Raw genomic sequence first — 14,931 nt, forward strand, 5'->3', positions numbered from 1 at the left:
TTGCACACGTTAGCTGAGGGTGTCCCCTTTAAGACCCTCGTGTTACCGGAAGTTGGAGGGGTGGTTCCAGCTGATCCACACAACAGAACCTCCTCCAGCAGCGCGGAAAGCGGACCCGTTACCGGCGGCACCTCGCCTCTGCCGGGGTTGAAGACAACGTCGGCCTCCCCGCCGGTTGCTGCTTCCGGTCCGCAGCTCGGGCCCATCCTGTCATGGTCCCAGCGCGGAGATGGCGTCTGTACCGGGCTTGTGTGAGGAGGACACCGCCGAACTGGACGGGTCCTTGCAGCAGATGCTGAAGGCCATCGCCGACGAACGGAACCGACTCAACATCCGGCAGGAAACGAGCGGCCTGGGTCAGCCCTGTTTATGCTATTGCCTCGTTTACCGCCAATATTTCATGTAGCATTGTCGTTAGCGCCGCCCGTCACGTGACTGGCGATGACGTCACTCTAGCTGCAACATGTCATCACGTGCTCTCACCAGATTCCCACTGAAAGTGACGTGATGAGATGGGTCACCATGCCACAAGTGGGCGGAGCTTGTAGTTAACCTTCTGCGTGGTCGCCTGGCAACAGCCTCCTTTGACATGAATGATTTCCTGTGTGTGCATGCAGGTTGTTTTAAGGATGACCGCATCGTGTTCTGGACCTGGATGTTCTCCACCTACTTCATGGAGAAGCGGGCTCTCCAGCAAGACGACATGCTGTTCTACGTGCGCAGAAAGTTGGCCTACGTGGGCGCCGACAACACGGAGGGCAAGAAGGTGAGCGTGTGCCCTGTGACATCATACTGAACCCTCGGATGGAGAGAACGTTTGAGACGAGCTCGTGGTTGGCTGCTCTTGCTGGCGTCCATGATGGTTTTGCTGCATCCTGTTGATTGGCGGTGCTTTGCAGGTGGAGGTGGAAGTCTACAGGAGAGACTCCAAGAAGCTTCCGGGCCTCGGAGACCCGGACATCGACTGGGAGGAGAGCGTCTACCTCAACCTTATCCTGCAGAAGGTCTTGCACGTGCACACACACACACACACACACACACACACACACATATACATACTGGTCAGTGACGTGCAGTCACTAGAGGCAGGTGAGGCGGGGCCTCACCGGCCATCATGGAAAGAAAAAAAATGTAAAAAGAAAAAAAAATAATTAAATTGTTATATGTATCCAGTGATTATACTATAAAGTTATTTTCCATTTAACTTCACCAGTTTTAGATTATTTTTATTCAAAATCGCTGAATTTTCACATTTGCCGTTCAAACATGTGCCTCACCATGGATTGCGGACTCGGCTAACTGCTGGCCTGCTGTGCAGTGAGACCGTATTGCTATATGAACTATATTATACATTTCCATAGTTTAGTTAGCTGAGGTATATAATGTACAGTGTATTTTGTCAACAACTGTATGTGTGTAACGTATTTCTTGTGCTGAGCGATCATAAAAACTGCTGCGAAGACACACTGGCTGAGGCACGCAGTGGCCCGCCTCCTTGTGCCGGTTAATGCACCCGTGCATGTTATATCAACTAAAGCCCACACTTAAACTTTCCACGTGCAAGATTGGATCTATTGTAACCTATTTTCATGGGCTTTCCTCTTTGTGATGTTAAATTCCTATTATACGCTGTTATACAGTATATGCCTTGAGCTCTTATTTTGAAGGCGCTAAGAGCGGAAGTGATGACACGTTGGAGTGGAGCGGAGGTTCTTGAAAGAAGGTAAATTAAGTGGTCCTCGTGTAAACTGGAGCCCCCGTGTTTATTATTTTGTAGTTTCATACAGTATAGGCGACATTTATAAACCCTCGGTTACACTATTTAAAAAAGTTATTTAATAAGAAGCCAAAAAGTGCAAAAACAATAATGTTCGTGTTGGAGGAGTTGTGAATGACCGCAGGGCCACAACATTAGGTACACCTGCAGACTGCAGCACGGATTTCATATTTCATTCATTCACAACTCCTCCAACACGAACATTATTGTTTTTGCACTTTTTGGCTTCTCATTAAATAACTTTTTTAAATAGATTCAATCTTGCACGTGGAAAGTTTAAGTGTGGGCTTTAGTTGATATAACACTCCCGTCAGGGGGTGCATTAATCCAGCACAACAGCGGCGCGTGGACTTCATTTATAAGTAAAGGTAAGACCATAATAACGTTTTTTTTTAAAATTAAATGTGCTTTTTGTGTGCTACAGTTTGTATGTGTAAAGTTAAAGTTAAGTTAAAGTACCAATGATTGTCACACACACACACACACACACACACACACACACTAGGTGTGGTGAAATTTGTCCTCTGCATTTGACCCATCCCCTTGCTCACCCCCTGGGAGGTGAGGGGAGCAGTGAGCAGCAGCGGCGCCGCGCCCGGGAATAATTTTTGGTGATTTAACCCCCAATTCCAACCCTTGATGCTGAGTGCCAAGCAGGGAAGAATGCTGGTATGAGATTTTAAACATAACCCGTTAACTGCTGCCAATCAAATGGTGAATAAGATACTCTTTAGGGTTCATATGTTTGTAAATCTGACTGTGATAAATTCAGTGCCTCACCAGCCATGAACCTCACCGCACGTCACTGATACTGGTTATCATTTGGAATGGGGACCAAGTTTTTGATCATCACTTGTGGGGACCACCCTTTCTACAGGTTGTGGAGGCATAAAAAAAATTGGTAAAATGGCCACTTCCCAGTTAGCTCATACACGTCTTTAAATCTCTGGATTGATGAAGTAATGTGCTGATCATTCTTACTGGGGACCCTGGGGAAAAAGAGTTAATATGGTTCATGGGGACCAAATTTAAAAAATGTTGCATAATTCACACACATTTGTAAGTGACTATTGAGGACCATTTAAAAAAAAGAAAAAAAAGTTCAAATTCAATATGACATGATCCTCAGAATACAGCACCACAGCTGTCCTCTTATAGGAAGTTTCACCACTTAAATGTTAAAGCAAATCCTGCATCTTCTGTGACATTACTGAAAACTGCTATTCAGCAGTAATGAAGTTGTCTGCAACTCCAACTACCATATATAGAAGGATGGAAAATTCTGAATGTGAATCATACTTTAAGGTAATAATGTTTTATAATCATGCTGTATGAAAATGTCATCCTAAGGAACACTAAACCAGATTTTGTTTTTGGAAAAATATATTAGTTTTAGTTTTTAAATATTATATTAGTTTTGCTACAGCCCAATGAGGGGATGCTGTGCAAATGTCTCCCACTCAAACTAACCAGTAAACATGTTTTATGGGCCAAAACTTGAAAATCACTTAGGCATCTTCAGAATGGATCTGACTATCATTTAAAAAGGTTTCCCTTTAGGTGACCTGTTTTTTTGTCCCCATACCGTCAGAGGTCCCCTAAAGGTGACTGTGTAAACCAGGGGTCTCAGACACGCGGCCCGCGGGCCAACTGTGGCCCGCGAGACGTTATTTTGCGGCCCGCACCTTAATATGAAAATTTAATGTTAGTGCGGCCCTCGAGTTTTATATGAATGGCGCTTGACAGCGTCACACTTACCAACCCTCCCGATTTTTCCGGGAGACTCCCGAATTTCAGGGCAACCATTCTCTCGAATGTCTGCCGATTTTCACCCAAGCAACAATATGAAGGGCGTGCCGTGATGGCACTGCCTTTAGCGCCCTCTACACCCTATACTAACAGCGTGCCAGCCCAGTCACATGTTGTATTTGGCTTCTGTACACACACACACGTGAGTGACTACAAGGCATACTTGGTCAACAGCCATACAGGTCACACTGAGGGTGGACGTATAAACAACTTTAACACTGTTACAAATATGCGCCACACTGTGAACCCACACCAAACAAGACTGACAAACACATTTCGGGAGAACATCCGCACCGTAACACAACAGAACAAATACCCAGAATGCCATGCAGCCCTCACTCTTCCGGTCTACAATATACACCCCCGCCCCCCCCACACACATCAACCCCCCATCCCCCTCCTTGCGTCGGCTGGGGGGGGGGCGGGGTTTGGTGGTAGCGGGGGTGTATATTGTAGACCGGAAGAGTTAGGGCTGCAAGGTGTTCTGGGTATTTGTTCTGTTGTGTTACGGTGCGGATGTTCTCCCGAAATGTGTTTGTCATTCTTGTTTGGTGTGGGTTCACAGTGTGGCGCATATTTGTAACAGTGTTAAAGTTGTTTATACGGTCACCCTCAGTGTGACCTGTATGGCTGTTGATCAAGTATGTCTTGCAGTCACTAACGTGTGTCTCCAGAAGCCGCACACAACATGTGTCTGGGCCGGCATGCTATTTGTATGGTGATAAAGCGGACGCGACGACAGGTTGTAGAGGACGTTAAAGGCAGTGCCATCACGGCACGCCCTTAATATTGATGTCCGGGTGAAAATCGGGACAAATTCGGGAGAATGGTTGCCCCAGGAGATTGTCGGGAGGGGCACTGAAATTCAGGAGTCTCCCGGAAAAATCCGGAGTGTTGGCAAGTATGTTGCTAGGGCGGGATAGCCATTCAAAGAAGGTGAATTCACTAAAAAGTGCATGTTAGATTTTTTTAAGAAATCTTTTCTTGTGGCCCAGTTTCTGCATCCAGTGGCCCCCAGGTAAATTGAGTTTGAGACCCCTGGTGTAAACAGAGCGATGTCCCCATTAAGTAAGCATTGCCAGAACACACACACACACACACACACACACGTGACGGTCAGCTGACGTGCACATGCCTTCACAGCTGGACTACGTGGTGACATGCGCCGTGTGCACGCGCTCAGATGCAGGCGACATCCACATCCACAAGAAGAAATGTCAGGTGGGTGCGGAGTGTTGTCGCGTGTCACGGTTAGTTCCCAGTGCCTATTCTATTTCCTGTGTGGTACAGGAAGTGTTTGCGTCTCCCAGCAAACATGCCATGGACAGCAAGGGGGAGGAGTCAAAGATGAGCTACCCGAACATCTTCTTCATGATTGACAACTTTGAGGAGGTAGTTATGCTTCCGGGCGTGCAGGTCGGGCACATTGCAAGCTTGAAAGCGCGTGCGCTCGCAGGTGTTTAGCGACATGACGGTGGGGGAGGGAGAGATGGTGTGTGTGGAGCTGGTGGCGAGCGACAAGAGCAACACTTTCCAGGGTGTCATCTTCCAGGGCTCCATCCGCTACGAGGCGCTCAAGAAAGTCTACGACAACCGGGTGAGACTCCGCCTCCTCGCGCTAAGCTCATGCACGCCATGAGCCGGGCTAACACGGAGATGCAACCTGTGCAGGTGAGCGTGGCGGCAAAGATGGCGCAGCGTATGTCCTTTGGCTTCTACAAGTACAACAACATGGAGTTTGTGAGGATGAAGGGCCCGCAGGGCAAAGGTCACGCCGAGATGGCCGTCAGCAGAGTGCCCACCGGCGACACTTCCCCCTGCAACACCGAAGAGGAGCACGTGACGCCGGTGCACGAGAGGGTGAGCGGCCATCTTGCCACCGCTCCACATTCTCAAAAGTCGCCACTTGCTGTGCGTGTGTGGACGTTGGCGTGCTCGCTATCCAGGTCACGTCGTTCAGCACGCCTCCGACTCCCGAGAGGAACCGCCCCTCCTTCTTCTCGCCGTCGCTCAGGCGCAAGATCCCTCGCCACAGAATGGCCGAGATGAAGAAGTCTCACTCTGCCAACGACAGCGAGGAATTCTTCCGGGAGGATGACGATGAAGGTAAACGGTGAAAGTTCAAAGAGTTCCTCTGTCAGGAGAGATGACTGAGTGTGTGTGTCAGAGCTCCACAGCGCCACCAACCTGCGCTCACGCTCCTTGTCGGGAACTGGTCGTTCTCTGGTCGGGTCTTGGCTGAAACTGAACCGCACCGACGACTACTTCCTGCTCTACTCCCACCTGACCTACGTCACCTTGCCTCTGCACCGCATCACCGCAGGTAAGCCCCGCCCCCTACCCACTAGCAGTGGCAGTCACTAACCATGTGACAATGTCGTGCACGGTCAGACATCCTGGAGGTGCGTCAGAAGCCCATCCTGATGGCGTAGCGGCGCACCCGCGTCATCAGCAAGTGCCTCCCTGCATCACGCCGAGTCCGGACCCCGATCCGCCGCCACCAGAACCACAAACCAGCTGTCCAAGAAGTGCCTCCTCGTCTTCTTTACGTTCCTGCCGCTCATCTCCATGGATACGGCGCCAGGATCACATGACCTCAGCGTGACAAGGCAGTGGGCTTTGACCAGGAAGTGACGTGCTGTAAATATTCTGCTGCTTTGGAACCACCAGACGTGAGTGTCCAGCAGTGATGCTGAAAAGGGAAGAACAAGCGTCCGCCAAACAGGAAGTGGCAGCGTATTTCTTGCCACTTCCTGCTTTTGGCCTTGTCACAGCAACACACACACACACACACGCACTATTAGTGTGGAGACGTGACGATTGTTTTTCAAGTCCACAGTGAGACTTTTAGTGTTTTACACGAGCATCAATTTATTCTTCTTTTAACCACACACACTAAAAGTAAAAACAAGAGCCGACGACTTCCTGTTTTCTTTTTATTCCCAGTAGGAATAAACAGCAAGGGGCGGAGCCAAGGACACTTGCAAAACAATATCCACATAAGAGTCCATGATGGGAGAAAAATGTCCCTGGCACAAAAAACATTTGCACGACAAAACGGCAAATTAAAAAAAAAAGTTAAAGTTTACCGCTGTGGGATAAAAGCTGGAGGGAATGTCGCCTAGCGCTTCACAGTATGACCATCTTCTAGAACCCTCTGCATGCCCGTGTGTGGTGTTAGGTGTGGGAGAAGGTGGTGGCCAGCAGGGCGGCGCCGTGCTCGGCTTTATCCCTTCTTCTCCTCCAGGGTCTTGTGGAGCTCGTCAGCATCCTCCGTGGTCTTGACGCGAATGAGGAGCGGCACGGGGCTCGTTGGGTCCTTGTCGTCCACGGGCGGGTTGGGGACACACACCACCATCACGTTGTTCTTGCCCACCCGAGAGCACGGCATGGTGGCGTGCAGGAAAATGTTGAGCAGGATGTTTCCTACGCAAGGACCGCCATGTCAGGAAGGGATTACATTACAAAAGGAAGGGTGTATCCTTACCGAGGTTCGTGTCAGCTCGAACGATCATCTGAGTTTTCCCCTCGGTCGTGTGTTTGAGGTGCAGCGTGCCCACACCCTTCTCCTTAAACTCCGCCTCCTTCTTGTAGAACACTTTACACCTAACACACACACTGTTAGAAGCTGTCAATCAAAAGGATGGCGTCATGACATCAAATACTTCTTGGAGTAGAAGGCGTCTTCCTCCTTGACCTCCTGAACCTCTGGTTTGGGCGGCTCGTAGGAGTCGTCACCACCGGCGTGGTCATCTACAAAAACACGATGATCACATGACCTTCCCGCTCCTGCCAGTGTGTGTGTGTGTTGTGTTTACCTGCTGGCTTGACGTCCTCACTCTTTGTCCCACTGAAGGATGTGTTTCCAAACAAGGAGCTCTGTCCAGTGAACAAGGTGGGGGGCGTGGTCTTGGACCCTAAGGCGCCCAGAACCGAGCCATCCACCTTCTGACCTATGTTAAATGTGACGCCAGGCGGAACCGGAGAGCCCTTGTCTTCCGTTTTGTGCTTGCTGAAAGAAAAGGGGGCCAAGCTGCTGCTGGACGAGGAAGAAGAGGAGGCGGCGGTCGGCGACGTTCCGCCATCTTTCTTCTCGTCCGAAGGTCCGTCAGCGGCGCCGTACTGCTTCTCAATGCTGGCCAGGTGGCGCTCGTAATCACGGAAGATGGGGTTGAGGTCGCACAGAGGGTTGTCGTTTACGTGCTTGGTGATCCAGTCACGCACGGAGCAGTTGAGCGCCGTCAGCTGCCGGCTGTACTCCTTGCTGCTGCCGGGGGCGGGGCCGTTGGACGACCTCCCGCCATTGTCCGCAGAGGCGGAGCCATTGAATGCCAGCCCTAAGGAAGAAGAGGAACCTGATGAGACTGGGACGTCCCTGGCCGCTGCGTGCTGAGGTCACATGACTCACCAGGCGTCATGCAGGGTGTAGTCGCAGCAGTTGATGATGATAACGAACCACCAAAAGATGGCGTGATGCTATTTCCGTTGGTTAAACCCCCGAGGCCTTTAAATCCGCCGCCATTTCCAAAAGCAGGGAAAGATGGTTGCGCGGAGCCGCCGCTTGCTGCACTCATCGAGAACCCCTGAAAGCCTTTGAAGGCTCCAGCTCCGTCACCCTGGAACACACACACACACACACATATATCAACGATAATAGGGATGAGGTCATCCGCCGTGATCTTACCTCAGCACCGATGTTTCGCCGCTTGGCCTTTTTGATGGCGCGATTCTTCAGCACATCTACACTGGCCACAGAGAAGGTTCCGGCCTAAGGAGACAAAAGTTGAGTTGGATGCTCGTCCTGCAAAGTCTTTGAGGAAATGACGTCACCTCCTCGCCCTCCTCCTCCTGATCCCAGTTCCTGTCCGTCAGCTCTTTGTCAGCAATCCGCTTGGCCATCCCACCTGCCTCCCAGTTCACCTGTGGATCCGAGGTTCGCCCAGAACCAACAGAACCTACGCTGCACACACACACATTAGTCCGAAATAGGTAGCGTATGTTCGCAAGGCGCTTCTAAAGACAAACTAAATCAGGGACATAAGTAATAACAAGCTGCAGGTGTCTAATGTGCGGGAAAGCAGTGTTGTCACTGCCAGCCTTTCAACAGCTAGCTATAGCTAGCTGCTAACATTAGCAACAGACGGCTAACAGATTGTTGATTGTAACGTACCGTTTTGTGGAAGCAGAAAGGCAACCTGTGCCGTGCCGTGCCTCGTAACGGTGGAGCACTCCTGACGAGCCTTCGCACACAAAACAAGCATCAACTGTGGCACTGCGGTGAATTAAAGGAGGCTCTCACGCCGCCATTTCATGGAGCAACACATCCGCATGAGTTTGCCCGGGTGCTTTTCTGCGCATGCGTGTGTGCCGTGATCCTCTGGGAATTGTAGTTCAATGACGTCTTGCGATACAAGTCGTTACGTCAGCACGCTGGAACAGCCATTGTTCGCGACGTGCATATGTGGCGGCCATATTAGTAGGGGCCAGTAACGATTTTTAAGCGGTTCACTTTGACAATGTAAAAGAAATATTCCCTGTGTCCTTATTTCAACTGTACGGCGTATTTTGCAATGCTCCATGCCATTTACAACGATGGAATACTCTGTGGCCAGTTCGCCCATGCTAGTTTAGGCCGCAGCTTAAAGGGGCCTGACGTAAATCGTGATACCGGCTATGCAATTTTTTTCAAAATGTCCACCAGGTGGCGACACCAGTCTGTTTGCACAGAACCCTGGGAGGAAAACTGAAATATTTACGAAATATTATTTCCATAATCTCCCTCTTTTTTTTAAAATCCAAATAAGATAACTTATTTAAACAAAAACACAGATTTATTTGAACAACTCGTTTGCATGAGTCCCTCTCGCTTGTCCCTGTCGGGGGTCATTATGGACAACTATTCTCATGAATAACAACATACTTTAACTACTATTTTCATAATAACAACAAACTTTAACAACTATTTATATGAATAACAACATACTTTAACAACTATTTTCACGAATAACAACATACATTAACAACAATTTTCATAAATAACATAACTGAATGACTATTTACATAAATAACAACACACTTTAACTACTATTTTCATAAACAACAACACATTTTAACAACTATTTCCATGAATAACAACATACGAATATGAATATGAATAAAACATCAACTTTTCATAAATAGCTTACTTTAAAAAAACATTTTTACAAATAACATACTTTAACAATATTTCCAGCAATAATTATGTACTTTAACATTTATTCACAAGTAACAACAAGTTTTAACTATTTAATTTTCATGAATAACATTATTTAATGACTATTTACATAAATAACAACACACTTTAACTACTATTTTCATAAATAGCTTACTTTAACAACCATTTTTACAAATAACATACTTTAACAATATTTCCAGCAATAATTATGTACTTTAACATTTATTCACAAGTAACAACAAGTTTTTAACTATTTAATTTTCATGAATAACATTATTTAATGACTATTTACATAAATAACAACACACTTTAACTACTATTTTCATAAATAGCTTACTTTAACAACCATTTTTACAAATAACATACTTTAACAATATTTCCAGCAATAATAATGTACTTTAACATTTATTCACAAGTAACAACAAGTTTTTAACTATTTCATATTCATGAATAACATTATTTAATGAGTATTTACATAAATAACAACACACTTTAACTACTATTTTCATAAATAGCTTACTTTAACAACCATTTTTACAAATAACATACTTTAACAATATTTCCAGCAATCATAATGTACTTTAATATTCATTCACAAGTAACAACAAGTTTTTAACTATTTAATTTTCATGAATAACATTATTTAATGACTATTTACATAAATAACAACACACTTTAACTACCATTTTCATAAATAGCTTACTTTAACAACCATTTTTACAAATAACATACTTTAACAATATTTCCAGCAATAATAATGTACTTTAACATTTATTCACAAGTAACAACAAGTTTTTAACTATTTCATTTTAATGAATAACATTATTTAATGAGTATTTACATAAATAACAACACACTTTAACTACTATTTTCATAAATAGCTTACTTTAACAACCATTTTTACAAATAACATACTTTAACAATATTTCCAGCAATAATAATGTACTTTAATATTCATTCACAAGTAACAACAAGTTTTTAACTATTTCATTTTCATGAATAACATTATTTAATGACTATTTACATAAATAACAACACACTTTAACTACTATTTTCATAAATAGCTTACTTTAACAATATTTCCAGCAATAATAATGTACTTTAACATTTATTCACAAGTAACAACAAGTTTTAACTATTTCATTTTCGTGAATAACATTATTTAATGACTATTTACATAAATAACAACACACTTTAACTACTATTTTCATAAAAAGCTTACTTTAACAACCATTTTTACAAATAACATACTTTAACAATATTTCCAGCAATAATAATGTACTTTAACATTTATTCACAAGTAACAACAAGTTTTTAACTATTTAATTTTCATGAATAACATTATTTAATGACTATTTACATAAATAACAACACACTTTAACTACTATTTTCATAAATAGCTTACTTTAACAACCATTTTTACAAATAACATACTTTAACAATATTTCCAGCAATAATAATGTACTTTAACATTTATTCACAAGTAACAACAAGTTTTTAACTATTTCATTTTCATGAATAACATTATTTAATGAGTATTTACATAAATAACAACACACTTTAACTACTATTTTCATAAATAGCTTACTTTAACAATAATTCCAGCAATAATAATGTACTTTAACATTTATTCACAAGTACCAACAAGTTTTAACTATTTCATTTTCGTGAATAACATTATTTAATGACTATTTACATAAATAACAACACACTTTAACTACTATTTTCATAAAAAGCTTACTTTAACAACCATTTTTACAAATAACATACTTTAACAATATTTCCAGCAATAATAATGTACTTTAACATTTATTCACAAGTAACAACAAGTTTTTAACTATTTCGTTTTCATGAATAACATTATTTAATGACTATTTACATAAATAACAACACACTTTAACTACTATTTTCATTAATAGCTTACTTTAACAACCATTTTTACAAATAACATACTTTAACAATATTTCCAGCAATAATAATGTACTTTAACATTTATTCACAAGTAACAACAAGTTTTTAACTATTTCATTTTCATGAATAACATTATTTAATGACTATTTACATAAATAACAACACACTTTAACTACTATTTTCATAAATAACAACATACTTTAACTACTATTTTCATTAATAACAACATACTTTAACAACTATTTTCATGAATAACAACATAGTAAAACAACTTTTCATAAATAAAAACATACTTTAACAACTATTTTCATAAATAACATACTTTAACTACTAGTTTCATGAATAACAATATACTAAAACAACTATTTTCATCTCAGCTGCCGTATCAGGAAAAATAGAAATGCGTGATTAAAAAGTCTGAAGGCAGATGGCTGGTCTCCAAGCTTCCAAGAAGCCAGGTGGCCATGCCAAACAGGAACAGGTGCTGGGCAAACCAGGAAGTGAGCCGTGGGTCCAAACGGCAGCAGGAGACCTTTGACCAGCTGGTGTGCAGAAGACGAATGAACTGCAAGGACAAGAACACAAGTATGGATCACTGGGTTCTTGTTTTACTCTCTAGGCCTACTCAGTGGCCTAGTGGTTAGAGTGTCCGCCCTGAGATCGGTAGGTTGTGAGTTCAAACCCCGGCCGAGTCATTCCAAAGACTATAAAAATGGGACCCATTACCTCCCTGCTTGGCACTCAGCATCAAGGGTTGGAATTGGGGCTTAAATCACCAAAAATGATTCCCGGGTGCGGCACCGCTGCTGCTCACTGCTCCCCTCACCTCCCAGGGGGTGATCAAGGGGATGGGTCAAATGCAGAGGACAAATTTCACCACACCTAGTGTGTGTGTGTGACAATCATTTAACTTTAACCATGACGTTGAAGTATGTGCAGACTTTTTATCTGTACCAACCCAGCGGGCCTTGAGAACCACTGGACCGTGCAGGTCTGTGCATGTGTTCCTGGATGGACATTGGAGCTGATGTTGTCCAGGCCCCATGGAAAGCGTCCAAGTCCATTTGAAGCATCTCCACCAAGACGCCTTGCACACTTTCACCGCTCAGCCGTGAAATGCAAAGCAGCATCCTCGGCATGGTGGGGGAGGGGAACGTGTACAGGGCAGCGATGTCGCCGCTGCAGGCCGCACTCATATCTCATATCATCATAAGTTTAACATCAATGTTGAATATGGATTCATATCTTCAGCTAGTTTGTGCTGCTACTTTATATTTTTAGTCCGACACCATGAGAACATTTTATATTTAAGGAATTTCCCAGTAAATGACAAGCAGCCATCACAGTAGTAAGCCCCGCCCACACTATCTCGTGTTCTCTACCTTTACAAGGGAAACTCCTGATTGGTGGAGCTCCTGCCTCTCATGGCATCTCGCTCGTGCACTTGCCCCTTCTGACCAATTGCAGCCTGGCCCTGAGTCGAGTGGGCGGGGCCAGGCAGAGGTGGTGAGGGGGTCAGCCGTGCTCCAAACAAATTGGGGGAGGGGAGATGGTGAAGAAGCAGATTTGACTTCCACTAGTAGCGTGCACACCTGACATCAGCACACGTGCACGGTGCTGTCCTGCATGTTGGAACATAAATGATGGAGTCAGCTTAAAAACCATATCAGCAAAGCATATTTGACCAATTATTCAAACTTCTATACACCATCCTTCCACTTGTTTTATACAAGACAACATAACAACTGTTTCCACGAGTAATAATGTACTTACTTTCATAAATAACAACATACTTTAACAACTGTTTTAATAAATAACAACATACTTTAACAACTATTTTCATGAATAACAACATACCAAAACAACTTTTCATAAATAACACAATCTAACAACTATTTTCATGAATAAAAACATACTAAAACAACTTTTCATAAATAACAACATACTTTAACAACTATTTTCATGAATAACACACTTTAACAACTATTTTCATGAATAACACACTTTAACAACTATTTTAATGAATAACAACATACCAAAACAACTTTTCATAAATAACACAATCCAACAACTATTTTCATGAATAACAACATAAAACAACTTTTCATAAATAACCAGGGGCGCCGAAAAGGGGGGGGGGGGGTAAAGGACACAGATTCTAGGGGCTCATGATGGAGGGGGGCCCAGAGAGGCCCCTAATGATGATGAAATTATAATGTTGCCGCTGTGTTGGGGGCCCTGTAAAGACTCTTTTCATGGGGCCCAAAATCCCTAGTGGCGTCCCTGTAAATAACAACAAACTTTAACAACTATTTTCATAAATAACACACTTTAACAACTATTTTCATGAATAACACACTTTAACAACTATTTTCATGAATAACAACATACCAAAACAACTTTTCATAAATAACACTATCTAACAACTATTTTCATGAATAACAACATACTAAAACAACTTTTCATAAATAACAACATACTTTAACAACTATTTTCATGAATAACACACTTTAACAACTATTTTCATGAATAACACACTTTAACAACTATTTTCATGAATAACAACATACCAAAACAACTTTTCATAAATAACACAATCCAACAACTATTTTCATGAATAACAACATAAAACAACTTTTCATAAATAACCAGGGGCGCCGAAAAGGGGGGGTAAAGGAGACGGATTCTAGGGGCTCATGATGGAGGGGGGCCCAGAGAGGCCCCTGATGATGATGAAATTATAATGTTGCCGCTGTGTTGGGGGCCCTGTAAAGATTCTTTTCATGGGGCCCAAAATCCCTAGTGGCGTCCCTGTAAATAACAACAAACTTTAACAACTATTTTCATAAATAACATACTTTAACAACTATTTTCATGAATAACAACATACTAAAACAACTTTTCATAAATAACAGAATCTAACAACTATTTTCATGAATAACAACATACTAAAATCATCAATAAGCTCATCTCGTACTTGACTTTGTTTATCGGGTTAGGCGCAATAAGTGTTCAACTTCAGCCTAAACCCTTTCGGTCTGCAACATTTATTTTTGTAAATGTATTAATGTACAACTGTTTGTTTATGAATGTACATCTGTTTGTTTATGTAAAACTGTTTGTTTATTTTGTTGACCATTGACCGAAGAAATAATAAACTAAACTAACTAACTAAACTAAAACAACTTTTCATAAATAACAACATACTTTAACAACTATT

At 43.0% G+C, this 14,931-nt stretch overlaps 2 protein-coding genes across 3 annotated transcripts; one reads left to right on the forward strand and one right to left on the reverse strand.

Annotated features, from left to right (window-relative positions):
- Window positions 1-45: 45 nt before the first annotated feature.
- Window positions 46-6,507, forward strand: kiaa0930. The gene is made up of 10 exons (XM_062064646.1): window positions 46-356; window positions 618-766; window positions 900-1,004; window positions 4,730-4,807; window positions 4,877-4,978; window positions 5,043-5,183; window positions 5,258-5,446; window positions 5,533-5,692; window positions 5,754-5,909; window positions 5,978-6,507. The coding sequence occupies exons 1-10, from the start codon at window positions 230-232 to the stop codon at window positions 6,016-6,018; spliced, it is 1,248 nt and encodes a 415-aa protein (XP_061920630.1). The 5' UTR covers window positions 46-229; the 3' UTR covers window positions 6,019-6,507.
- Window position 6,508: 1 nt separating this feature from the next.
- nup50 (nucleoporin 50) lies at window positions 6,509-8,956 on the reverse strand. Of its 2 annotated transcripts, none has more exons than XM_062064644.1 (8): window positions 8,757-8,956; window positions 8,417-8,541; window positions 8,271-8,354; window positions 7,995-8,202; window positions 7,405-7,923; window positions 7,252-7,339; window positions 7,074-7,192; window positions 6,509-7,012 (listed from the first exon to the last, which is right to left on the reverse strand). In XM_062064644.1, the coding sequence occupies exons 1-8, from the start codon at window positions 8,845-8,847 to the stop codon at window positions 6,813-6,815; spliced, it is 1,434 nt and encodes a 477-aa protein (XP_061920628.1). In that variant the 5' UTR covers window positions 8,848-8,956; the 3' UTR covers window positions 6,509-6,812. The 2 variants fall into 2 exon arrangements, with proteins under 2 accessions (XP_061920628.1, XP_061920629.1); XM_062064645.1 differs by having other exon boundaries at window positions 8,417-8,546; window positions 8,757-8,912.
- Window positions 8,957-14,931: the final 5,975 nt, after the last annotated feature.

Source organism: Entelurus aequoreus, linkage group LG12 (genome assembly GCF_033978785.1).
Source record: "Entelurus aequoreus isolate RoL-2023_Sb linkage group LG12, RoL_Eaeq_v1.1, whole genome shotgun sequence".
NCBI classification, from domain to species: Eukaryota; Metazoa; Chordata; class Actinopteri; order Syngnathiformes; family Syngnathidae; genus Entelurus; species Entelurus aequoreus.

Coding starts and splice junctions, on each gene's coding strand:
- kiaa0930 (XM_062064646.1), top strand. CDS start 230: ATGGCGTCTGTACCGGGCTTGTGTGAGGAGGACACCGCCGAACTGGAC. Junction 4,808..4,876: donor TCCACAAGAAGAAATGTCAG/GTGGGTGCGGAG, acceptor TGTGTGGTACAG/GAAGTGTTTGCGTCTCCCAG. Junction 4,979..5,042: donor TGATTGACAACTTTGAGGAG/GTAGTTATGCTT, acceptor GTGCGCTCGCAG/GTGTTTAGCGACATGACGGT.
- nup50 (XM_062064644.1), bottom strand. CDS start 8,847: ATGCTTGTTTTGTGTGCGAAGGCTCGTCAGGAGTGCTCCACCGTTACG. Junction 8,203..8,270: donor GGCGAAACATCGGTGCTGAG/GTAAGATCACGG, acceptor TGTGTGTTCCAG/GGTGACGGAGCTGGAGCCTT. Junction 7,193..7,251: donor GACGCCTTCTACTCCAAGAA/GTATTTGATGTC, acceptor TGTGTGTGTTAG/GTGTAAAGTGTTCTACAAGA.